Raw genomic sequence first — 25,350 nt, forward strand, 5'->3', positions numbered from 1 at the left:
CAGTTTCCTCCTGTCCCATCTACTGATGCTTGGAATAGCATTGATAAGAAACGGATGCCTGTCTTCATATAGTAAAAAACAAAACAAAACAAAAAACCATAAAATGCAAAGCCAGCTACAGAAGTAACACAACAATGCAAACGAATTTTAGTTACAGTAGAATTGGTAACCTGACACCTTGCCACCCCCACCCCTGTTTTGGTCATTGGAGTGAGGAAGATATTTTTTTTTTTTGTCTTTGTAGCAGAGCATTTATTGTGTTGTTTTTTAAACCAGAAAAGTACAAAGGAAGTAAAAAAGAAATGAGTTACAATATACTTGTTTCAAAAAGGAAAAAAGAAGGAAAGAAAGGAGAGAGAGAAAGAAAGAAAATATACATAAAGGTTAGAAAATTCAAACAGTAGAAAAAACACAAAAGGAAATTAAGAGCTCTCCCAGCCCCACCCTTAATATAGCCACTACTGTAATCATTTTTTTCAGGAAAAAATTTATACCCTCAAGTATCTATATATTTTTTTCTTTCTGATTGCTCATAGAGGATCCTTTATACTATCTTTACTTTGGCTTTTTTTTTTGTTTAATAATAGACGCTTTCCCTAGGAGAACAAAAAATATCTACCTCATTCTTTTTGAGAGCACCTACCTATTAATTAATACCTATTAATGAGTTTTCCATCTCATTAATATGTCATAATTATTTTAACTTCCCTTTTGATGGATGCTTTGGTTGTTTGCACATTTTTACTATTTGAGCATTACTGCAGGGAGTATCTCTACATATGTATTCTGGTATCAGAATATGTATTCTGAGCTTTTGTAAGAAAATCTATAAGGTAATTCCTAGCAGTGGGATTGCTGAATCAAGGGTTAGTGTGTTTTAAGTCTTACTGGACACTGCCAAATTTGCTTTCCAGAAAAATTCCACCAAATTTGCCTTGTTGTCCTCAAGTTCTGAGGGTAGTTGTTTACTTACACCCTTGGCAGGGTGAGTGTAAAACAGGTAAATGTTGTTCCTCTCTATTAGCTAAATAACTGATATCTTTGTGTCATTTTGATTTACATTTCTTTGAGTGAGATTGAGTAGCTTTACCATCTTTTCTAATGTTTGTTGCCTCCCCCAACTGCCACCATTAAACAGTGGGGGAAATGTTTAGACATAGAAACCGCAGGGACCCAAAGGTGGGGGGATGGAAAGGGATAGGGGAAAAAGGACAGAGGAAAGAAAGATCCCTAGGACAAACCAGGCCTCTTCCTTCCTCTTTCTAGGGCCTACCTGTCTACCTTCAACTGTGCACAGACAGATAGGAGCCGTGAGCAGAGGTATCGCACGTGCTTCCACACCAGGAAACGGAAACTCTTCTCCCTGCTCTCCCCACCAGAGCTGGGAGTTACCACCCCTGGAGCCTTTCCTTCCCCCTGCCCTTCCTCTGCATGCTTTCCCCCACTTCCTTCCCCTGCCCCTTCTCCTTGAAACCTTTCTCTTCCTCCCTTTTTTCCTCTTCTTTATCTCCTAAGAGCTCTTCTCCCTCTTCTACTCCTTCTTACTCCTCTTTCCATCCTCTCTGTTTCCTAAGTCTCTCTCTGTCCTTTGAATGGTTATAGCAAGAACTTGAAATTTAATTTGTAGATTGTTACACTGTAGTTATTAAAGCTTTATGTCCTCTTTTCCTAAAATGCTGGTGGTCTAATTGAAAGTTGGGTGTTTTTTTTTTTTGCTTCTCTCTAGATAAAAATAACATACATTAAGTAACTTTTATTTGTAACCCACTGTTGAAATGTCTTCAACCCATTAACTTTGATTTAAAAAGCAAAACAAAACAACAACAAAAACCAGTTTCTTCTGACTTACTCTAAAGCTTTACATGTAAGTACTTAATAGACGAGCAGAATTTTAGCTAAAGTGTTAGTGTTAGTGGCTCTGTCCTGTCCGACTCTTTGCGACCCCATGGACTGCAGCTCACCAGGCTCCTCTGTCCATGAGATTTTCCAGGCAAGGACACTGGAGTGGGGTGCCATTCCCTCCTCCAGGGGATCTTCCCAACCCAGGGATCAAACCCAGGCCTCCTACTCTGCAGGCAGATTCTTTACTGACTGAGCTACAAGGGAATTTTAGCTCAACATTTTATAACTTTGATGTTGTCAGCCTAAACTAAATCTCTTTGAAGGAGAAAGATGTCATAGGATTGCATATCTGATATGATATTTTAATACAATGCTTAAAATTCCTTAATTGTTACAGTTGAGCAGTAAAAGTTCCTCAAAAGGAAAAGGAAACGTTCACTCTTTACCTTTCCCTTTGGCAGATTCTCTTATGCTGAGGTCACCGTTTGTTAAGAGCAGACAGCTTCTTTACGATGACATTGGCAAAGTAAACCCGCGTCTTAGAGAACCCCAAGATCTCTTTGCTTTTTTCTCTGGAAACGCGCTGCTGCAGGCTCCAAGGTGGCCAATAGAATGTGAGGTCATCAAGGAGAGCATTCATCATATTGGTAATGTGACTTAAGTGTCATGACCTTGCTGTTCTGATAGTCTGTATTATAGTTTTAAGTTCTATGCATACTAAAGTACAAGGCAGGACAGATTCACTATCTGTTAGCTCACTCTGAAATGTTTAAGCTCTGAGAAACTGATCCACACTCCCCAAAGTCAAAAGTTACACTAATGTTTAAATTTATCCATAGGTATTTTACTCTTTTTGATGCAGTTGTAAATGAGAATGTTGTCTTAATTTTTCTTTCATTATTCGTGTATAGAAATGCAATGGAATTTTGTGTATTGATTTTGTATTTTGCAAAATACAAAATTTGTTAATAGTTCTAACAAGTTTTCTGAATTTGTTACTAGTTCTAACAGTTTTCTGATAGAGTCTTTAGGGCTTTCTATATATAATATATGTCAGTGATAGTTTTACTTCTTACCTTTGTAATTTAAAGAACTTTTATTTCTTTTTCTTGCCTGATTGCTCTGGCTAGGATTTCCAGTACTATGTTGAATAAAGTGGTCAGAGTAGGCATACTTGTTGTGCTCTTGATCTTAAAGGAAAAGCTTTCAGCTTTTCACTGTTGAGTATGATGTTAGCTGTGGGCTTGACATTCATGGCTTTTATTATTTTGAGGTGATCTGTCTATACCACCTTTCCTGAGAATTTTTGTCATAAAGGATGTTGAATTTTCTTCAGATGCTTTTTCTTCACATGTTGAAATAATCATATGATTTTTTTTCCATTTATTTTTATTAGTTGGAGGCTAATTACTTTACATCATTGCAGTGGTTTTTGTCATACACTGAAATGAATTAGCCATGGATTTACATGTATTCCCCATCCCGGTCCCCCCTCCCACCTCCCTCTCCACCCCATCCCTCTGGGTCTTCCCAGTGCACCAGGCCTGAGCACTTGTCTTATGCACCCAACCTGGGCTGGTGATCTGTTTCACCCTAGATAATATACATGTTTCGATGCTGTTCTCTTGAAACATCCCACCCTCACCTTCTCCCAGAGTCCACAAGTCTGTTCTATACATCGGAGTCTCTTCTTCTGTTTTGCATGTAGGGTTATCGTTACCATCTTTCTAAATTCCATATATATATGTGTTAGTATACTGTAATGATCTTTATCTTTCTGGCTTACTTCGCTCTGTATAATGGGCTCCAGTTTCATCCATCTCATTAGAAGTGATTCAAATGAATTCTTTTTAATGGCTGAGTAATATTCCATGGTGTATATGTACCACAGCTTCCTCATCCATTCGTCTGCTGATGGGCATCTAGGTTGCTTCCATAATCATATGATTTTTATCCTTTATTTTGTTACTGTGATTTGATCACACTGGCTGATTTGTGAATGTTGAACCATCCTTGCAACCCTGGAATAAATCCCACCTGATCATGGTGTGTGATTCTTTTATGTATTGTTGAATTCAATTGTGTCTTTATAGGCCCTTGGCTTTCATCAGTGGCTTCCTGTACTTAAAATGGCAGGAAGTTGCCCAAGTCCCATATGAGAAATCTTTCAGAGCTGAGTGTTAATGAAGAAACCTTGTTTCCTCTGAAGAAATTGGTATACTTGTTCCTTTATAGTAATAAGAAAAATGTAGCTGATCGTATTGTCCTGACTTGGAAGTTCAGGGACACATTTTGTAGAGTTGTTGCACCAACTTTCTGGCTTATTTTTAAGTCTTATACTTCTGTTGTATATGCTTTTTGTTAAAAATTTCTCCATAGTCTTTATAGAAAGAAGCAAGATATAATTAATTTACAAATACACGGGAAACTTAGGATTGGAATTTGATTTGATTCAACCAGACTAGCCATTTGAATAATCATTATTTTATATCAGTTATAATAAAGTACCTTTTATATTATTTCTTATTTTATACTTTTTCAATGCCTTCTTTCAGAATGGGTTCCACCTCAACCAGAATATTTCTATCAACCTACAGGAAATGAAAAGATACCAGAAATTGTAGGAGAAGAAAAAGGCACAATTGTCTATCAGTTAGATTCAGGTATTGTTATCACACCAAACAGTGAGTAATTAATCATGACCAAATTACAATAAACATATTTTCTATAATAAAAGTTATTTTTAAAAATCCATAGTTTAGTGGTAAACTGAGTGATAGCCCTGAAATTCATAACTGATCAGTTTTAAATGTTTAATCACTTTTTAAAAATGATAGTACCTTTTCTTAATACTTCTGAGTCCATTTCATATCTTCTTCTCTATTGTTCTTCCTGAAAATCAGATGTTGGATCTTTGGGGAATTTCTCATCTTTTCTCCACCTCCTATATTGTAGTGAGTACTTTGTAGTATGTGTATATGACTGTCATTTATGCTGTAGTTTCCTGCATTAATTTGCAGGCATCCTATTGGTAGAATTCATGTCTTTTATAAAAATGTGCTGGACACTGTACCCAAGAACAAGATACATATTCTTTTCAAGGGTACCTGGTAAATTCCCCAGGATATACCATACATAAGGTTATAAAGCGAGTCTTAGTGTGTTGAAAAGGACTGAAGTCATACAAAATATATTCTCTGACCACAGCAAAATTAAATTAGAAATCAACAGCAAAATGAAATCTGGGAAATCTACAAAATATTTGCAAATTAAATAACACATTTCTCTTAAGTAACCTACAGGTTAAAGAAAACATAAGCATTCAAAAATATTTTGAACTGATAGAAAATAAAACCACATATCAGAATTTATGAGATGTAGCTAAAGCATTGCATGGTCAGTTTACGACTTTAAAGCCTGTATTTAAAAAAAAGGAAGATTTCAAATCAATTACCTAAGCCTCCACCATAATAAGTTAGAAAAATAAGAGCAAACTACATCCAAAGTGAGCCAAAGGGGACTTCTCTGGTGATCCAGTGGTTAAGAGTCTGCCTACCAACGCAGGGGACATGGGTTTGACGGTCCAGGAAGATCCCGCATGCCACCGAATAACAGCCTGTGAGCCGCAACTGCTGAGCCTGTGGTCTGGAGCCCAGGCCCAGCAACGAGAGCCCCCACGGCAGTGAGAAGCCCGCCGCGCAGTGAAGAGCAGCCCCTGCTGACCGCAACTGGAGCAAGCCCGTGTGTGGCAGCAGACGTCCAGCACAGCCATAAGTGAATAAGAGTTTCTTTAAAGCAGCAGAAGGAAGGAAGTAATAAAGAGGGAAATGGAAGTCAGGGAAATAGAACAGTGACGTAGGAAATCAGACCAAGGGTTGGTGTTTTTGGAGACATCAACAAAATGGACAAAACTTTAGCCAGACCAACCAAGGAAAAAGGAGAGGAGACACAAATGATCAAAATTAGGAGTGAAAGGGGACACAGATACCAACTCTACAGAGATCAAAACAAGTACAAGGTAATGCTAAGCTAGCAAATTAACACAGACGGAGGAAAAGTTGCTGGGAAAAAAACAGGTATTATCAAAACCGCCTTAGGAAGAAGTAAAAAGTCTAAATAGATTATAACAAAGAAACTGAATCAGTAATTCAGAATCTTCCTGGGAAGAAATCCCTGGCACAGATGGCATAACAGGATTTATTTGAATTGTACCGAACATCTAAAGATGAAATAGCCCTAATTCTTCAAAAACTTTGGAAACAGAAGAAGGGGAAACATTTCCTACCTCTTCTTGTGAAGCCAGTATTCAAAGCCAGACAAAGGCATCACAAGAAAACTATAGGTCAGTATTCCTCATGAATATAAACGCAAAAATCCTCAACCAAATACCAGCAAACCAAATTCAGCAGCATATTGAAAGGACTGTACCCTGTGACCAGGAGAGACTTGTTAAAGGAAGCCGAGGGTGGTTCAACATAAGAAAATCGATGTGACAAACTACATTAATAGAACAAAGAGGAAAAAAGCTACACAGTCGTCTCAGTCAGCACAACAAAAAGCACTGGACAAAATCCAACCTTTCATGATAGCGTTCTGAAAACTGGAAATCGAGAATTTCCTCTGTTCAATATTCTTTACTGATATTGTATATTTATTGATAAGATATTTATGGAAAGGATGAATCAACTTCAAACTCACTAACACAGCCGTAACAACAGTAGAGACAGTAACAAGTGCTGGGGAGGATGTGAAGCAGATGGTAATAGTAACCTTGAAGGCAGAAAGGAGATGGCATGTTAAAGAACTGTGAATCAATAGATAGAAATGGTCAGAAGAGAAGTCACTTTTATTAAGAGGAGGAATATGTACGAAGTGCAATTAGTAGAAATGGAATGTCAGTCAATAAAATCATGGAGAGGGGGCTGAGAAACAGCAAGAGATAGGAAAGTGGAAGCTGCAATGGTTTACATTCCTACCACGAGAAAATCAAATGAGCGGCTGTCAGCAGCGAGGGCCCATCTGAGAGGTGGCTATACACCCTCTCCTCCCAGCTGCCTTGATTTTGGACTTTCATCTCACTGTTTTGGCAAAACTTACTATATTCAGTGAGGTAGAAAAGATAAAGCAAACTACCTAGCTCCACTTTATGGAACGTCTGAGGAGGAGTTTGGGAGACTAAAATCTGAGATCAGGGGACTTCCGAGGCAGTCCAGGGTTGAGACTTTCCTTCCAACGTAGGGCGTGCAGGTTCAATCTGTGGTTGGGAAGCTAAGCTCTCACGTGCTTCGTAGCCAAAACAGAAAACAGAAAAAACTATTGTAACAAATTAAATAAGGACTTTAAAAATGGTCCACATTAAAAAAAATTTTTTTTAATAAAATCTGAGATTGTAAGTCAGATGACTTGAGTTATAAATAATAGGGGATGTATCACTCCTAGGACCTCAAGAAATTCTTGGTATCATAAGCCTGTGTTACCGTGGAGCCTGTTTTACTTCTTTACTTGTAGTCATTTTCAGTAAACCAGATGACCGTGCATCCCCATTGCATCATGGGTTCTATCCAGATGTATTTCTACAGAGGGAGAAACCCTGGCACTGAGAGCTCCTTTTCCTGATACGACAGCTTTTGTGGATTGTCCTGTTAATACACATTTGTGGCAGCTGTCTTGATCTTGCCTTTGGACTCATCAAGTGGAGTTAAGCCCACCCTACTGGAGGAATGAGGAAACTGAAAACTGGGAAGATGGGGCTCCGGGGAGATTCTGGGGGTTTGTTAGGAGTCCTAGAGCAACCACATGCTATAAGAAAGTTGTGGGTTAAATAAGAAAGAGGTTTTGTTTTTGAGACATGTTACTGTGGGCTATGAATTCAATCATTTTTAATGTTACCTAAGAGACTCAAGAAAATATTGAAATCCCTATATTAACGACATCTGGTTGCTGGTCTGTACATTGATTGTGGTTCCTTGAAAAGATTGAACAACATGGAACTCCAGCTCTTTAAATGGATTATATGTACTCTTGCTGCTTTCCCTGCTTTTACTTCCTCTGTGCTTTTACTCCCATTTTATACTCACTTTCTTCTTTGCTTTCATTTATTATCCAAATTACTTACTCTCTAAGTCTCCACAGTGACAAGGTTTCATATAGAAGCAAAAGTCATAATGTGAATATATCTACTAATGAAGTAGAAGCAGGCCCTGTACATATTTCTATTTGTTTAACGCATGTATCTATCCTGCCCCGTGGTCAGGATCTTTGTTGATGTCAATCATTTGTTGATTGGTAGATATTGCTAACATCTGACACATAATGCAAGTATAGTAAAAAATGATTGCAAAGTGAAATTATCCACATAAGTGATGCAAGATTGTATGAAGTCTGTGAATGTTAAATAATTACTTGCTTCACTTGCAAAGCCATTGACTACTGAGAATATAGAAATTTCTTATTTAAATACCCCTTGTTGTTAAACTAAAATAGTGCTGAACACAGAGAAGCTTAATAAACATATACTGGATAAATGGATTCTGAGTTGAACTTGGACTAAATATATCTATCTCATCCACAGTGCCCACCGAAGATTCCTATTTTACCAGTTCCAGAGTGGGAGGCAAACGGGGAATTATCAAGGAACTCTCTGTCTCCTTACAAGGACCAGAAGATAATACTCTGCTGTTTGAATCAAGGTTTGAGAGTGGGAACCTGCAGAAAGCTGTCAGAGTGTGAGTAACAGAGAGGAATTTCCCAAAGGGATGAGGACTGAAGTGACTGAGATGTGTCTTCAGGAATCATGTTAAGGAGCCAGGAGTGTTTTTGTAAAAGAGAAAAGTGATTAGAGATGATGGTGAGGACAGTGAAGAAGAATGAAATAATTGTGACTCATATTTTCCTCCAGGAAAAAAAAATTATCCAAGCTTTTTTGTACTTCTAAAATAAATGAGTGCACATTTGAAATTTGCTTTATGGACCTGAAATAGACTGTTAGATATTTCTCCAGCAAGCATGCCCTTATTCAAGATCGACAGAGAATTGCAGTTCGGGGTCTGCAGCCACAGGGAGCCAGGAAAGCCCTGTAATGCAGGGAGGCAGAACACTCTAACTGAGAGGAGAAGGAAGTTGGGAGACGTTAGTAAACAGAAAGTTCGCAGCTTGTCATTGGCTGCGTCTTTACCAGGAAGGAGAGTTCTTCCTGTTGGGCTCCACTGTCATTGCAGGGCTTGAGAGCGCCCCCTTGTGGTCTCCCAATTCTGTTTAATTAGGGTTTCTGTTCGTTAACTTTACAGTCTTAATAAAAATGTTGTTGTTTAGTTGCTAGCCCACCAGGCTCCTCTGTCCACGGGATTCTCCAGGCAAGAAGACTGAAGTGGGTTGCCATTTCCTTCTTCAGGGATCTCCCCAACCCAGGGATCAAACCCACATCTCTTAAGTTAGCAGGTGGATTCTTTACCGCTGAACCACCAAGGAAGCTCCTTAACAAATACCTAACATAAAAAGTTGAAGTCCCATAATCATACCTCCCAGATGCAGCAGCTGTTTATATGTATTAATTTTTGTGTATATACATTAACTTTTTTCTCATGTTTTAAAAAACAGTACTCATACTGTTTTTTTTTTTAATACATACTGTTTTGCATGTTGGCTTTTTCCACTTAATAAATTTTAAATGTTTTCTTATGGCCGTACCACAGATGCATCTCCTTATTTTTAATAGCTCATATTGTCCTATCGTATGGATACTCTATACCTTATTCAGCTTTTCCCCAACTGATGGGAAATGAAGATGTTTACAATTTTTGGCTTAATGAATGAATACCCTTATGCATTCGCATTTTTAAATATTGATGGTGTTATGAGACAAATCCTAGACATAAAATGGTTGGGTCAGGGTTTGATCACTTCAATAATGCTAGATTTTGTCCAGTTGTCCTCCTAGCATGATTTCAGTCCCCATCAGCAGCATTGAGAGTGCCTGTTTCCCAGCTCTGATATGCCAATGAGATGGAGGCAGAAGGGACGGCTTATTTTAGTTCGTACTTCATGAGTTATGCTTGTGGATGAGTATCTTTCCATGATCTCTGGCATTTGTATGTTGTCTTCTGCAAGTTCACCAAGGTGAAAGCTTTCCAGAAATGTCCTCTCATCTTTAAATAAGTGAGGATCAGATACATAAAGACAGCACAGAGGACTTGCAGGTCTCTTCCACAGAGATGATATCCAGAAAGCAGCTAACATCCAGCACTGGCTCTGGCTTCACTGCTGGTTACTGCACTTCAGAGAGAGGTGCTGAAGTGCTTAGAAACTGCTATTGGATGCTCTTGAAAGATAGCAGGGAGCTCACGGTGCTCCCCAGCATGCTATGCAGCAGTGTCAGCTTTGAGGCTCTTCCTATCCTGCTCCGAATAAGTTTTCTTTCCCCAAGTTCCTGCTAGCCTGATACATGAATTGGAAAACTAGGGAGAATAGAAAATAAATGTTTGCTACAGCAGGCTTTTCTGTTGTAGCAAGATCTGTTTTTATCAGGAGAAAACAGTATTTGTTTTTTGAGGGGCGAGTGGAGTTACAGAGAGATGCTTCTGTGTTCTCTATTCCAGAAACACCTACGAGTATGAACTCACCCTGAGAACTGACCTCTACACAAACAAGCACACTCAGTGGTTTTATTTTCGAGTTCAGAACACCAGGAAAGACGTCACCTATCGCTTCACCATCGTCAACTTGCTGAAACCCAAGAGCCTCTACACTGTAGGGATGAAGCCGCTCATGTACTCCCAGTTGGATGCCAGCACCCGCAGCATTGGCTGGCGGAGAGAAGGGAAGGAAATCAAGTACTACCGGGACAGCACCGGGGACGGCCAGCAGCCCTCTTACTGTCTCACGTGGACCGTTCAGTTTCCACATGACCAGGACACTTGCTTCTTTGCACACTTCTACCCGTACACGTACACTGACTTGCAGCGCTTCCTCCTGTCGGTGGCAAACAGCCCCATCAAATCTCAGTTCTGCAAACTCCGGACCTTATGTAGGAGCCTCGCAGGAAACAACGTCTACCTGCTCACCATCACCAACCCAGCTCGGACCCCTCAAGAGGCAGCTGCGAAGAAAGCTGTGGTCTTGACTGCCCGCGTGCACCCTGGGGAAAGTAACGGCTCCTGGATTATGAAAGGCTTTTTGGACTTCATCCTGAGCAACTCCCCAGATGCTCAGCTCCTCAGAGATATCTTTATCTTCAAAGTGGTCCCCATGTTAAATCCAGATGGAGTGATCGTGGGGAATTATCGGTGTTCGCTGGCTGGAAGGGATTTGAACCGGCATTATAAAACCATTCTGAAGGAGTCTTTCCCCTGCATCTGGCACACCAGGAATATGATCAAGAGGTGAGGCTTCTCCCCGTTGGTCTCACACTGTCAGCACTGTCTGATGTGTGCGACCTTTTCTGGTGGCACAGGAGGCAGGACTGGTTTGGGGGGCAGTCTTTAATGTTCTCTCTGTAGCCATGTGGGTTTGGTAGTTTTCACATTTTAAAATCATGTCTTATCTTTGGATTGAAACTAAACATGCAGTATTTCACTAGAGGTGTTTCACCTAAGTGAAATGACTGAATGTAAAAGGTCAAAAGTCAGGGAGTTCGTAAGTCTTCGTGATGAGACTTGTATGATAAGAATAACAGTACTTGACCATTCGTCAGCTCTTGTGTACAACAGGCAGCATTCGCAGCGCTTCCCACCTGACCGGTTAGTCTCACGTTCGCCCTGTGAGGTGGGCACCGTCAGTGTCACCATTTTGTATGTGATGAGGAAGGGAAGGCCCGGAAAAGCTGAGAAACTTGCCCAAGGTCATACAGCTAGTTCTCTGGTTGCAGAGTCTGAATTCCTTGTTATCCTCTTATAAAGAAAGAATAATAAATCAATTTGCATTTTCTGAGCCAATGTAAAAGTAGTTGAAGACTAATGATACAATAGCACCCACCTTAAAGGAGCTTCCGTTTCACTGGACCTGAAATTGCAGCGCATAAGACTCACACGCCTTCTCGCCGTATCTGTGTGAACGGCTGAGAAGAGCTTTGGGTTGATAGACAGAATGGCTCAGAGTGTATATTGGCGTTGGGCAGGCCTGGCTGTGAGACCTGGTTTTACTACTGTGACCACGGAAGCCTCAGTTTTCTTGTCTGTAGAGTGGGGATAATAATACCTGCAAATGGTAACCCACTCCAGTACTCTTGCCTGGAGAATCCCATGGACGGAGGAGCCTGGTAGACTACAGTCCACGGGGTCGCAAAGAGTCGGACACGACTGAGCGACTTCACTTTCACTTTGGGTGGTTACTGTGAGGCTTAAATGAGATAGTGCATGTTATCTACTTAGCACAGTCCCCTGCATGTTAAAGATGTGGCATTGTTACCATCATCACCGAGAAGGTGACTGTGTTTGGAAGACTGAGTAGGTGTCCTGGTCATCCAGAGACAGGAGCTGAGTCTTAGAGGAACTAACCCCGGAATGTCAGAAACCACAGCTGTCTTTGGTTCTTTCCCCTGTCTGCCTGTCTCCACTGGTCTGCACCGGGCAGCGGGGGGTGGTGGGGGGAGCTTTCTTTCAGTGGATTTTCTCCTCTCCTTCACAAGGCCCACCCATCTCTGCTTTCCGTGGCTGGCAGGGCAGAGAGTGCTGGAGGCATGTTTCCATCAGGGATGGGGCTGGGGGTCCTTTGAAGGTCATTAGGGGCTAAAATTTTCTTAGGAGGGAAAGTATCAACAGACATGCTTAAGGAAGAGACTCCAAGGGATCCTTGACTATTTTCATGCTTTGTATACCCACTTGCCCTTTGTCTGCACCCCCATAGACTCCTTGAAGAAAGGGAGGTCCTCCTGTATTGTGATCTCCATGGCCACAGCCGGAAGAATAACATCTTCCTGTATGGTTGCGGTAACACTGATCGCCAGTTCTGGCTTCATGAGCGAGTCTTTCCTTTAATGTTAAGCAAAAATGCACCAGATAAGGTAAGCACGAAAGGTAATTTCCTGTCCACTGACTAAGGGAGAAAGATAACTCATCCATTCCTGTATGCAATGTCTGATTTGCCACTTTGTTGCTCTTCATTATCTTGGGTAAATCCCAGAAAGCTGGGCTTCCAAGACCTTAGAAGATTGTGGCTTTAAGAATGACACTGTATTATTCATTGTCCAATGAAAAGATAAATAAAATGTAGCATATCCACACAATGGAATGTTATTTGTCAGTAAAAAGAACTGAGCAGTGATAACACCAGGACTCAGATGAACCTTGAACACATTATGCTAAGTGAAAGAAGCCAGACACAAAAGGCCACATGTTATCTGATTCTGTCCTAGGAAATATTCAGAAAAGGCAAATCCATAGAGACAGAAGGTGGGTTACTGATTGCCTAGGGCTGATGCAGAGAGGGAGGGTGGCGTGGGGAGTGACAGCTAATGATGGGTCCTGGGTTTCTTTTGGGGAAATCAAAATATTCTAAATTTAGGTTGTGGTAATGGTTGCACAACTCTGTGAATATATTTAAGCCACTGAATTGTGTACTTTAAATGTGTGAATTGTATGGTATGTGAATAATATCTCCATAAAGATGATTTTTTTTTAAATTGCTATTGGCTGCTTTGCCCTGGGTGTAAGTTCAAACTCTTAACAGGTAGAATTCTCTACCATCTTTCATCCTGTGACTGGCAGTGGAAGAAGGGATTGAAAGACAAACAAAACGCTCATGTTATATGAGCCTCTACAGAAACATGTATGTAATACAAGATCACAAATAACTGTAAGACAGCAGAGAACTAATAAAAACAACTTAAATGTCTTCAGTAGTTGGTTGAGAAACAACTCTGTGACAGTTGTATCTGCGCTGATTTAGAAGTTGGTTTTCAACATCGTAAATAGAGTCACAAAGTGTAACTGGCATTGGAAAGAAGAAGCTAAATTGGGTTTAGAAAAGTATTTAAATGATACTGCAGATTTTTCTCCCATAAAGATAGAAGACAGGGACTTCCCTGGTGGTCCTGTGGTTGAAAGTCCACACTTCCACTGCAAGGGGCAAGGGTTTGATCCCTGATCAAGGATCTAGGATCCTGCATGCTTCCTGGTGCAGCCAAAATAAATAGAATAGGAATAAAAACGTCCCTTTAAAAATAATTAGTCCTGAAAAAATCAAACAAAAAAGATATAGGACAAAGGAATCCCCTGGGGGTCCAGTGGTTAGGACTTGGCTGTTTCACGGCTGTAGCCTGGGTTCAGTCCCTGGTCAGGGAACTAAGATCCCACAAGTTGTGCAGTGAGACTGGAAAAAAATATAAATAGGACAGATATTTTATATCTGTGACTTACTTGTTAAAAAAGAAAAAGGAAGCTTTTCTTCCTTTTGCGCTCTTTCCCTCCCTGCCTCCGCTCTTTCTTTTCTTCTTTTAATCTTCCTATTTTTTTCTAGGAATCTCTTTCTTTCTTCAAATGAAATTGCATCCAGAACCCAGTATCTAAAACTTGAACAAACTCTTTGGCCAGCCCAATATATGTTTACAAATTCCAAATGAGGAAAGAGTTGGAATGATCATGAAATACGATGGAGGCTATTGAACTCCAAGCTAGGGCCACATTAGTGTTAGGAGGTGGGGAGAGTCCGGGCAGAGGTTACAGGGTGAGGCATACACAAATCATAGATAGAGGATAAGGGTTCGAGATCCAAGGGTTCAAGGTGGGGAGGGTAGAGAATAAATCTCATGCTGGCTGGTACCTTGAATACTAAAGTAAGCCAGCATTCCCAAACAGGTTGTTCAAAGAACCCTGGTCTTACAGAATGTCCCTGCGGAAGGTGGGAAAGGAAAGGAAGAGTTCACAGGCCATGAAAATCAGAATCTACTCTCTCCCCTAGTGAGAGGCACAGTCCACAATGACACGTTAAATGAGAGGTCCTGCGGAGAAGGCCTGTTTAACTGGGTTAAACCTGCATCTCCCCGACCAACACGACCGCAGAACTCATTTTTCCCTCTGTAATATCTATGACAGCCCTTGGTATTTTATGGAGCATATGTTAGAAACCAATAGATACTTCCTTTTTTTTTTTAAACCATATTAGTGAAGTTTTATTTATTTATTTATTTATTTTTTAATTTTAGACATCTTACATTTGCCAGTTTATGATGAACAGAGGGTTTGGATTTCTCTTTAGTTTTCTTTTCACAGTTGTAACTTTAAAGTCCAAAAGTGCAAAGAAGGAACAGGACGAGTTGTGATGTGGCGGATGGGAATCCTAAACAGCTACACCATGGAGTCTACTTTTGGCGGGTCCACCCTGGGTAAGCTGTCTTTCGTAGATCACGGGCCGTTATGGCAAGAGGAAGCCAAGCCAAGCACTGGCGAGGTGAAATTCCGTTGAATGTTGGGGAGATAATTGAGCTAGAAGATTTTCTTGTCTGCACTTTAATGTTAAATTTGAGAACCCAAACTACGAGTGTGAAGTATGATATAGGTGTGTAAGTATCACACACATCATATAGCGTGCAGGATGGCACAGTGGGTGCTCGGGGCCTGGAGATACGGCAGGTCCGGGTCTGGGTTTCCGCCGCGTGCATGCTCAGTCACTCACGTCGTGCCTGACTCTGCGACTGCATGCACTGTAGCCCGCCAGGCTCCTCTGTCCCTGGGATTCTCCAGACAAGAATACTGGAGTGGGTTGCCATCTCCTCCTCCAGGGGATCTCCCCTACGCAGGGATCAAGCCCACGTCTCCTGCGGCTCCTGCTTTGGCGTGCAGGTTCTTTACCACGGAGCCGCCTGGGAAGCCCTTTGAATTTGCTTTAACTGGCAATAATATCAGTGCTTGTGAGATCGTGCACGTAAAGCATTTGGCCTAGTGCTTGTCACAAAGTGAAACCTCAGTACTTTAGGCATCGTGATTGTAAACGATCATTGTCAAAGGCTCTCCTGAAGTAGACTGAGAGAGACCCTGACCAGAAGCATACTATTCTAGAATCAGAGGGGGTGTTTTTAATGAGATGTTCATAAATTAGATTTGCATTTGCTCATGAAGACTTAATAAGAAGTCCTATGGATTTTTTTGTCCCCAGGCAATAAAAGAGACACTCACTTTACCACTGAGGATCTGAAATCCCTGGGTTATCATGTCTGTGACACCCTTCTCGATTTCTGTGATCCTGACCGAACCAAGGTAAAAATGGGCTTTCAAGACATGTGGTGATGTCACTGTGATCATTGTCACACAGGTCCAAAGTCAACCCAGCGGGGTTACAGGTGATCTTTATTTTCCTCCTCATATTTTTCTGAAGTTTTTGTAATCAAAGTAAGTAAGAAAAGCCCCAGTGTGCACACTCCCAGCCGACGGTACGACCTCATGCCTCCTCGGGAGCGGGGGCCACGCGCCCCTTCCGAGCAGCCACCTCCCCCCTCACTCTGGGCTTGCCTGTGGCGGCGCCGGTGCCAGCTTCCCTCCCTCCTGTTTGAGAAAAGTGGGTGTCCTTTCTCCTCTCCAGAACTGTTCCTGCCCTTGCTGCCCTGGCCAGCCTCCCCTGTGGTCTCCCTGAGGTCTTGCCTTATTAAATAACTCGTCTCTTTTCTGGGCCTGTTTTTTTTTTTCCCTTTTCTTCTTCCTCCCAACAGCAGATGTTCTCAAGCTGCCCCCATCCTAAAGCACAAGCAGAGACTTCCTTTGGCGTTGTTTTTCTGGGAGCTTATTTCTGTTTCCCTTTATTGTTCACCTTCTTGAAAGGGAGCCTGGACTCATGGTCCCTAACTCATCTCTCATGCCCCCTCGGAAATGTCCACCCTGGGAACACGTGACATGCACCACTCAGGATGCTGCTGTTCAATAAAAAAAAAAACACTTAAAGGAGAATTTGGCCTCAGCATAGAGCCTCTTAAATCAGATTTGCCAGAGGCCAAAATCTGAACAACCCCATTCTAACTTTTCCTTCTTTGTTACTCAAAAAAATGAAGCAAATCCAACCTTTGCATTGTTCAAGAAGTTTATTATTAGCTATAACCAAGGGAATGTCTAAAGCAGTGTTCATTGACATTCTTCTTTAAAAATGCTTCTGCCTGTTCCCACCACTCATGTAATTTATTGTTAACATGCCTTTAGTAGCAGAGGTTTTGGTTTACTCATCCTTAAGTCCCCAGAAATAAAGTGCCATTCAGCAGATTTATTATATGAATAAATAAATGAATAATCAAGAACAGCATTTTTTTTTTTCAATTCCATAGTTCATGCAGTGTCTGGCAGAGCTTAAAGAGCTCTTACAACAGGAAATCCATAAGAAATTCAAGGAACTTGGACAAGATATGGATTTAGAAAGAAGCTGGAGTGACATCTCTTTGTCTGACATTGAATCCAGGTAACAAACTTCATTTCAAAGAAAAACCAGAGAGGTTCTGTTTTTTTGAATTATTTTCTTGCTTGCTCTGTTGTGTTGGTTTTGAACCTCAGAGGCAAAGTATTGAATAAAATCATAGCACCCTTAGATACACTTTGTTCTTTCGACAACTAGGTATTAAGTGCCTGATCTTTGTTAGCCTCCCTTCTCGGCTCTGGAAAGGGTTAGAGAGCCCTGATTTGTGGCCCCAGAGTAGTTCTGCCAACTCAGTCTCCCAGAAGTCTCTTTAGGAACCTTAAAAACCAGACCATCAGGCCAGGGAGGGCGTCCCATTCACCATGTCACCTCTCCCACTCTCCCGGAAGCCTCTGCCTAACTCACAAGTTCCACTGCACCAAGGCCTCTTCACTTTCAGCCTCAAAAACAAAACGCCTCCTGCGTATCAATTGCTACATGTCGGGCCCAGTGGGGACTGACTCAAAAGCATCCTGACTGCATCCCAACAGGCTCAGCAGGGATACCCTGATGGATTTAGTGAGGAATTATTGAATCCAATCTGTCAGCCTCAGCACCAGCCTCCATGGGGCTCTCTCCATTCATGGCATCACACAGAACAGCGGGCTGCGTGTGCAAGCCTCGTGTGAGCTGTGTCTGTGTGCACACACCTGGTTTTAGACATCTTCTGGGGCGACTGCATCTAACACTTCTGTCCCCTTTGTTCATGTTTTGTGTTATCTCCAAAAGGGACTTCAGAGGCTATTCTCTAGCGGCCTCAAAGGCTGCTGCTCAGACTGGAAAAGCCTGTGAGAACAGGGAGCTGGGAGTTAGGAGAGAAGCGAGCGCTTTCTCCCCGCTGCTTTGCTGAGAGGAGCACGAACGGGCTGGGAACGCTGGCCTTTTCCCAGGAGGTCTGAGTTTTGTGCCTGAGACGTTTTCCATACACGGAGGATGTCTCACAGAGCACAGCTTGCAGTTCTCGCCAGCCACACCCCAGGGAAGGGGAAAACCAAGGACAGGATGAAGGGAGAAGGGATGGGGTATCTGAGTCCTCATTCAACCTAGCCTGTGAAGAAAGGAGAGGAGGACGGTTGGCGGGGGCGGGGGAGGCGGGGAACTTCAGATCAGTCTAGAGGTTCCTCTGAAACTTTCAAAGGAGGATTTGGGGCCTTAAGAGTAATGCTCCTAATCTGCACCTACAGATCTTTGGTTATTAAATGTATCTATTTGTATCTTCAACGCATTCTTAAAGAGTAACTAGTCACATCCCTGCTCTCTGAGCTGGTACTGACTAGACGGGTCATGCGCGCTGGAAAAAGCCCCTGCTTTCAGACAAACTACAGCCCCCTGCTGTTCTCTCCGGCTGCTGCCAGAGAATCCCACAGCCTCTCAGTCACTGCCAAGGGCAGCTTTGTCCATCTGGCCAGTATTTATTTTGCCACACGGGTCATCTCTGTTTCCTGTGCCTGATGCACTGCCTGGCATGCTGGAGGTGTTTGCAATGAAAGAGTGGATGGGCTTGTCTTGATTTCTTAGTAATTGAAATACACATTGCGGGCAAATAGCAGAGCAGGTGTCCTCACCCCATGCCCCTGTTCTGGTCAGTGTTACACATCCTAGACATTAATGACAAGTCTTTCCCTTTTCCTTTCCTTCTGGAAACAGCACCAGCGGTTCTGACAGCTCCCTCTCGGATGGCCTCCCTGCTCACCTTCTGAACATAGCAGATGAGGTGAGATTTCAGAGACTCTGACACCCAGGAAGTAGCAGCCTAAGAAAAGGCCTGATGCTCCTGAGCAGTTTGGAGGAGTTTTCAGCCGTCCCAAGATCTGCAGAAAATACAGCAATAGCGTCCTAACTGGTTACCCTGCCCTGGAGGCCTTCTTTCTGTCCTTTGTAACTTTCTTCTTTAAAACCTATAGAGGAAAAATGTGAGGGCTCCACATATATTCCAAAATTAACAAAAAGTGAGGGGGAAATGTTTAACTTAAAGTGAAAACCACGTTAAGAGATAGAAGTTGTTAAAAACGACCCACACATTTTAAAAAGTGTTGAAAAGTGTTTTTGTTTACATGATCTTAGGTAGTTTTCTGTATTTCTATATAGTAAGTGATATTTTTGCCCTGTCTATTCACAGACTTGTTTTTTACATAGATATTATAAGAGCTTTAGAGACAGCAAAATATTTGTTGTGGTTCACTATGCATTTGATTTCCTAGTTGCATTAAGAAAGATTCCTCCTAGGGTGAATTTAAGGCTATGTCAGATGAGCCAGCCATACCAGACTAGACCCTATAATTTCTTCAGCTGGGTTTACAGCAGCATCAGAATAAGCTTCACCACACCATGGGTACCTGGAAAATTAGTCCCAAGCTTCATTTGCTTAATTATTAAAGCTGCCTTGTGGTGACAGACAAACTGTATCAGTTCATCCCACAACCATCAGTCAGTATCATCTGTACTCACCAGTATGTGCTTTCACATTTATATCACAGATACTTGGTTATTGGTATAGGTGCCCCTTTGGCAGTATATCTATAATAGGGGGGTTTAGGCGTGTTAAGTGGGCAGGGGTCTCTAGTAATGAGGTAACTGAACTGGTTTTTGGTTCTCCAAACCAACAACAGTTCAACACATTGTGAGGGCCCGCATCCCGGGTTAGCAATGGTGTCTTGAGCATTGTGTGAGAAGAATACTCCCTATGGGTGGATGTCTCTCTGGAACCCTCAGTGGCTAATTTCTCTGTGCTTTCTGAAATAGTTGAATCAGAAGAAGATGATGTATAAGAAGAAAAAAAAGCCACTTAAGTCGAGAAAACAGCGAAACAAACAGTATCAGAAAAATACTTTGATGCTGGACTCAGAGATAACTGAAGACGCCCCAGTAAGAAAGCCCTGCTGCCTGTGTCTGCTGTCTGGTTAGAGCGTTCCGCAGTGGGTGTAGGACAGAGTTGAGGTTTCCTCTAAATCAGAAAGGGAATGGGAAATGGGACAGAGGGGCGTTTTCTATGTGGGTTTCAGAGCTCTTACCCAGGTCCTCAAAAGGAAAAGCTTTTGCACTGTAGTGTTGGAGAAGACTCTTGAGACTCCCTTGGACGGCACGGAGATCCAACCAGTCCATCCTAAAGGAGATCAGTCCTGGGTGTTCATTGGAAGGACTGATGCTGAAACTGAAACTCCAATACTTTGGCCACCTGATGTGAAGAGCTGATTCATTTGAAAAGACCCTGATGCTGGGAAAGATTGAGGGCAGGAGGAGAAGGGGATGACAGAGGATGAGATGGCTGGATGGCATCACCGACTCGATGGACATGAGTTTGAGTAAACTCCAGGAGTTGGTGATGGACAGGGAGGCCTAGCGTGCTGCAGTCCATGGGGTCGCAAAGAGTCGGACACGACTGACCTGGGTCCTCTGACATCCCTGAGCATATTTCAGCTTGGCCTTTCCATTGGCCTCTAGCACAGCAAGTGCAGGAGCCCACCAAGTCTGGATTTGCAAAGGAAGGAGGCAGTGCCGGAAAAGTGGTGGCAAGAGCCCGTCCAGAGTGGCTGGGTGGTGAGAGATCAGGCTTGGTACAGGCCAGGGCCACTTGGGCACCTCCTTCCTCACAGCCACACCCACACCGCACCCCCTGCCCTCTAAAGATGAAAATGCCTTCAGAGGCGGGAGATTTGCCCCTGGGTGAATCGGGTCTGTTGTGAGTAGATTAATTGTAACAGTGCAACTGAAAACTGTTCTTTTTGCAATCCTTCTAGGAAAGGGCAAGATTTCCTTCTCTGCAAAAACATCCTGCTTTTTTCAGAACTTCAGAGAATGCCAGTTCTTCAGTGATAAATAATGAAAAACCAAGGTTGAGTAAGGTATTATTTTTGCCTGACTTTTTTTTTAACTCATAGAAAAGTTATTAAAACTTTTTTTGGTAATATAAAGTGTACAATGTGATTTTATACACACACATGCAAGCACACAACATGCATATATACACTGAGAAAGGATTGTCACCATTTAGTTCAGTAACACACCCATCACCTCAAATATTTACTTTTTTTCCTGAAAACTCTTACGTCCTGGGCTCTCTGTTCTGTTCTGTTTTTAGTCTGTGTCACGCAGTTGCTCTGATTTTTCCGATTAGTGCGCTCCCCCACAGGGTGAAGAATGGCATCGCCCCCTGTCACCCTGACAGTGGGGCTGGGAGCAGGGGGACATGAGCATTGGTGGGGACACTGACACTGCCTTGGACTGGACACCACTGAAGCCTGATATCACGCATTGGTGAATTGTGACTTTTATACCCAATCTTAAGAGCAGGCTGCGGGCCGCTCCATCCATCCATTCAACAAGCTGTACTGTACAGCCACTGCCTGCAGGCCACCTACTGAACGCCGGGAGGGCAGCATTGAAGGAGACACCCTCCCTGCCCCGGGGACCCCGGAGTCTGCTGGGGGTTTTAACAAGCGAGCAGGAAGTTAACGTACGGGGTAGGATGCGGTAGGAAACAGAAGAAACAGATCCAACAACTCTTTAGTGCTTGGGAGCGTGGCTACGAAATCCTCGGTTCTTCTCTGTGTAAGTTAGGCTCGGGCGCAGTAGTATCCACAGAGCGTGCCGAGGCCGTCCTTGTGCGGAGCGCCGCCCCGCGGCTGAGGACGAGAGAAGGCGGGCCCGCAGCGGGACCGCGCGGAGCCCGAGCAGGGCGCAGCCACCCGCGTCCAGGGCCGAGGGCCCCTCTGCGGCCGGCGTGGCGGCGGCGGGAGCACGCGCTGTGCGGGCTGCCTTCACGTCACACCCCGGCCCGGGTGCCACCCGCCGCGGCGACCTGACCCCGGGGCTGCGCCCCCGCGTCTAACTTGTCGGGGCTGTGGTATCCACACCGTGAGGGTGTCGAGGATGCCCTACGTGAAACGTGTGACGTGCCCAGCACGTAGTAGGCATGCAGCGAGTATTAGTTTCCTTCTTTGAATTACTGTATTTGCATTCTGCCTCTCTTTCAAAGTGAGAGTACCATAACGAATCAGCATGTATGACTAGAAAGTCCTCTGTGTGTCTTACACAGTCACACACTTGTCCAAGTGGAGAACTTACTGAGAATATGTTCCTTTATTTTAGTCCCAGTTAAACGGAAGAGGCAAGAGCACCTCCCTGGACCCAACAAATATGACCTCCTTGATTTTGGCTAAGAATAAAGACAGAATACAGGTATTTCGCCTAATAAATGTGTATGTGTGTGTATATATATGCCCGTGGGCATATATAATATATATATTTTGTTTGGCATATATAATTTTGTTTTTCAAATGTATGATATGATTCGGAGGGGTGGTGATGCACAGTCCACACAGCATCGTCCTTGTGGATTTGCTCTGTTAAGGTGAGCATCTCAGGTGGTTTGCCTTCTCAGGCCACAAACGCCAGAGCAGCCGGGGCACAGCCCACAAGGCTCCTCAGGGCTGAGGAAGCTCACCCAGGGCCGAACACTTGCCACGGCGAAGTTCATCTTGTTTCAGTGAACACTTGTTAGGCAGCTATTATCTTGTAACTCCACGGCAACACTTCAGGTAAAAAGTGGTAGTGAATGCAGCGGTTCTCAACCCAGGAGATGTTAACAAATTGGGGTGGACCATCAGTTGTGAGGGGCATCTCACATCCAGTTATAGTGACCGTTCGGTACAGAGGTTTGTGAATGATTCGCTTTTTTAAAAGAATAAGTTTGAATGAATTCATATTTATCCCTGTCATAACATCTCTCTCGCTCATTTGTACCTGCGTATTCTTTCCTCATTGTTTAGTTGCTAAGTTGTACCCAACTCTTTGTGACCCCATGGACTGTTGCCCACCAGGCTCCTCTGTCCATGGGATTTCCCAGGCAAGAACACTGGAGTGGGTTGCATTTCCTACCCCAGGGGATCTTCCCGACCCAGGGATCGAACCTATGTCTCCTGTATTGGTAGGTGGGTTCTTTACCACTGAGCTGCCAGGGAAGCCCCATTCTTCCTTAGAGGGAGGAGAGAAAAGCAGAGAAACAGCCGGTGAACAGTGGTTTCAAATAACCCAGGCTATGTCTCTGGGAAAGTGCTGCTCACATGTGTCCAGGGGGAGCAAAAACTGGGGACCACTGGATTACTGTAGTTAGATGGCGCTGGTGGTAAAGAACCCGCCTGCCAATGCAAGAGACATAAGAGATGCGGGTTCGATCCCTGGTTCAGGAAGGTCCCCTGGAGGAGGCCATGGCAACCCACTCAAGTATTCTTGCCTGGAGAATCCCATGGACAGAGGAGCCTGGCGGGCTACAGTCCGTAGGCTTGCATAGTCGGACACGACTGAAGGCAGTTAGTATGCATACACACATAGGTACAGAATGGATGGCTTCTCAAGGTCAGATCACTGCCCTCTTCTCACGCCTGCTGCGTGGGGGTTCTGAGAATGATGCTCGCATTTACCCATCAGTATCGTGTGAAGATCCAACCCTGTGGGGCCCCCTGAGGACTGTGTAACGTGAGCCCTCCTTAGGGCCATGATCCCCTAGGAGGGGTAACAAGGTAGACAGCCCAGCCACCATGATATCAGGGAAACATAGCAGTGGGAAGAGAGGCGGAGATGAAGTCCAGTCACAGAGGGTTCTGTCCTGACACGCTGGTGACTGTCCCCTTTCCTCATACAGCATCCACTGCAAGGTGCCTGTCGGTGGCTGAAGCTGTATCCCTCCACTGAAACAGGCTGGTTAGGCTGCGACATGTAAATTGGGATTTACATGTCATTTAAACCCAGTAGAGTAGCTGAATGCCACCCAAGCCTTGACTTCTACTTCATTGTTCTTTAAATTTCTAGTTTCATGTTTCTGTAACAGAGATGTAGGCATTTAACCTCCATGGTATGTCAGATAAGAGTTTAAAAACTCTGGGCAGTCTCCAACCTTGTAAATCAGGTTCTCTTTCTTTGTGTAATGTTTCTAAACAGCTTATAAAATGCAATCCCTGAGCTTCTCGGAGCAATTAAGATATCACCCGTGGACCTTTCTTTGGCCATCTCAGGGACTAGGGTGAATGCTTGATTCACCTCTGCCCTGTAACAATGTCGGCTACTTTGGTATTTGAGGAGAAACTAAGCTACCTCTCACTAACTCCTTGTAACAGCAGCCCCAATCCTAACTATAACTTTAGGAATTGCAGCACAGAGTGATTCAACTCTTCTGTCTTGTTTGCACAGAAACAGAAGCCAGGATTTACAGTATCTTGCGATCCAAAGAAAAGCACCAACCCCAGCCAAGAGCCAGCTCCACCCGTGAAGCCAAGCTGGTCCAGGAGCAGATGTTCTGGCACACAGGGAAGCCACAGGACCGCCGTGGCATACCCATCCTTGCACATCTACACCTACCCGTAGAGCGCCCGGACCAGGCCACACAGGCTCTGCCTCGCTGTGCTTTGGGTTAGGTGCATTTTGTAACGAAGGGATTTGTGTGCTCGGGAACTTCATTCACTGGTTGTATTCTGTGTTGTGTGTCCATCATGCACCACCCTCACCCCAGGAGCTTACATTGTGTGCAGGATCTCAGGACGCATACCTCACGACTTAAATTATTTTTTCATGAAATGAAATTTTATTGTGATGTATCCAAAAGCTTCCCTTATAAGAAAATGAACTGTGTGCTCGTGAAACAACAACACAGATATACCTCAGTTTACATTTCTCTCTAAAAGTATGTGCAAAGAAGCTTTAAAAGAGCAGATTATTTTAAACGTACTCTTGGCAGTTTGCTATATTAAATAAAAAGTCTTGCGTCAGAACTTCCTAGTGACGAATGATCAGTCAGGTTGTGGTATATCAGGTTTGTTCAGGGTGAGGTGTCCCCACGCAGAGTAAAAAACTCATGTTATTACCTGGAAGTCAGTGTTGTGTATATTATGCTCCGCATGGTTATGTAAGTTTTTTAACCCATTGATTAAAATTCTTTCTGTCCCACAACTTATTCCCTTTGATTGGTGGTTAACTGTGTAATCTCGTGTGAATAGATACTTCAGATTTTCCGTCCTTGGCGGGCAGTAGGCCCCATCTGCCTACTACGGCCTGTCATGTCAACGTGCTGGAGTCGAGTTAAGAAGGGTCCTCCAGTTCATCTCAGGCTTCCTGTTTTGACTTTACCTGTTTCCTTTTATGTTGGGTTGAAAG

At 43.3% G+C, this 25,350-nt stretch overlaps 1 protein-coding gene across 6 annotated transcripts in view; it reads left to right on the plus strand.

The window, feature by feature from the left end:
* AGBL2 (AGBL carboxypeptidase 2) overlaps positions 1 to 25,146 on the plus strand; it is a 29,488-nt gene extending 4,342 nt beyond the window's left edge. For 2 of the 6 annotated variants that reach the window (XM_070472993.1, XM_070472995.1), the window contains 15 exons: positions 1,267 to 1,320; positions 2,304 to 2,489; positions 4,398 to 4,505; positions 4,746 to 4,796; positions 8,414 to 8,567; positions 10,437 to 11,219; positions 12,682 to 12,838; positions 15,031 to 15,157; positions 15,928 to 16,028; positions 17,081 to 17,211; positions 18,853 to 18,919; positions 19,948 to 20,070; positions 20,943 to 21,047; positions 22,294 to 22,383; positions 24,391 to 25,146. In XM_070472993.1, the coding sequence (XP_070329094.1) occupies positions 1,267 to 1,320; positions 2,304 to 2,489; positions 4,398 to 4,505; positions 4,746 to 4,796; positions 8,414 to 8,567; positions 10,437 to 11,219; positions 12,682 to 12,838; positions 15,031 to 15,157; positions 15,928 to 16,028; positions 17,081 to 17,211; positions 18,853 to 18,919; positions 19,948 to 20,070; positions 20,943 to 21,047; positions 22,294 to 22,383; positions 24,391 to 24,564 (2,411 nt within the window). In that variant the 3' untranslated portion in view covers positions 24,565 to 25,146. Of the gene's footprint in view, positions 1 to 1,266; positions 1,321 to 1,768; positions 1,865 to 2,303; positions 2,490 to 4,397; positions 4,506 to 4,745; positions 4,797 to 8,413; positions 8,568 to 10,436; positions 11,220 to 12,681; positions 12,839 to 15,030; positions 15,158 to 15,927; positions 16,029 to 17,080; positions 17,212 to 18,852; positions 18,920 to 19,947; positions 20,071 to 20,942; positions 21,048 to 22,293; positions 22,384 to 24,390 lie in introns of those variants that run through there. The other 4 variants (XM_070472994.1, XM_070472996.1, XM_070472997.1 and 1 more) reach the window with 3 other exon arrangements.
* Positions 25,147 to 25,350: the final 204 nt, after the last annotated feature.

This window comes from Odocoileus virginianus, chromosome 10 (assembly GCF_023699985.2).
Source record: "Odocoileus virginianus isolate 20LAN1187 ecotype Illinois chromosome 10, Ovbor_1.2, whole genome shotgun sequence".
NCBI lineage: Eukaryota > Metazoa > Chordata > Mammalia > Artiodactyla > Cervidae > Odocoileus > Odocoileus virginianus.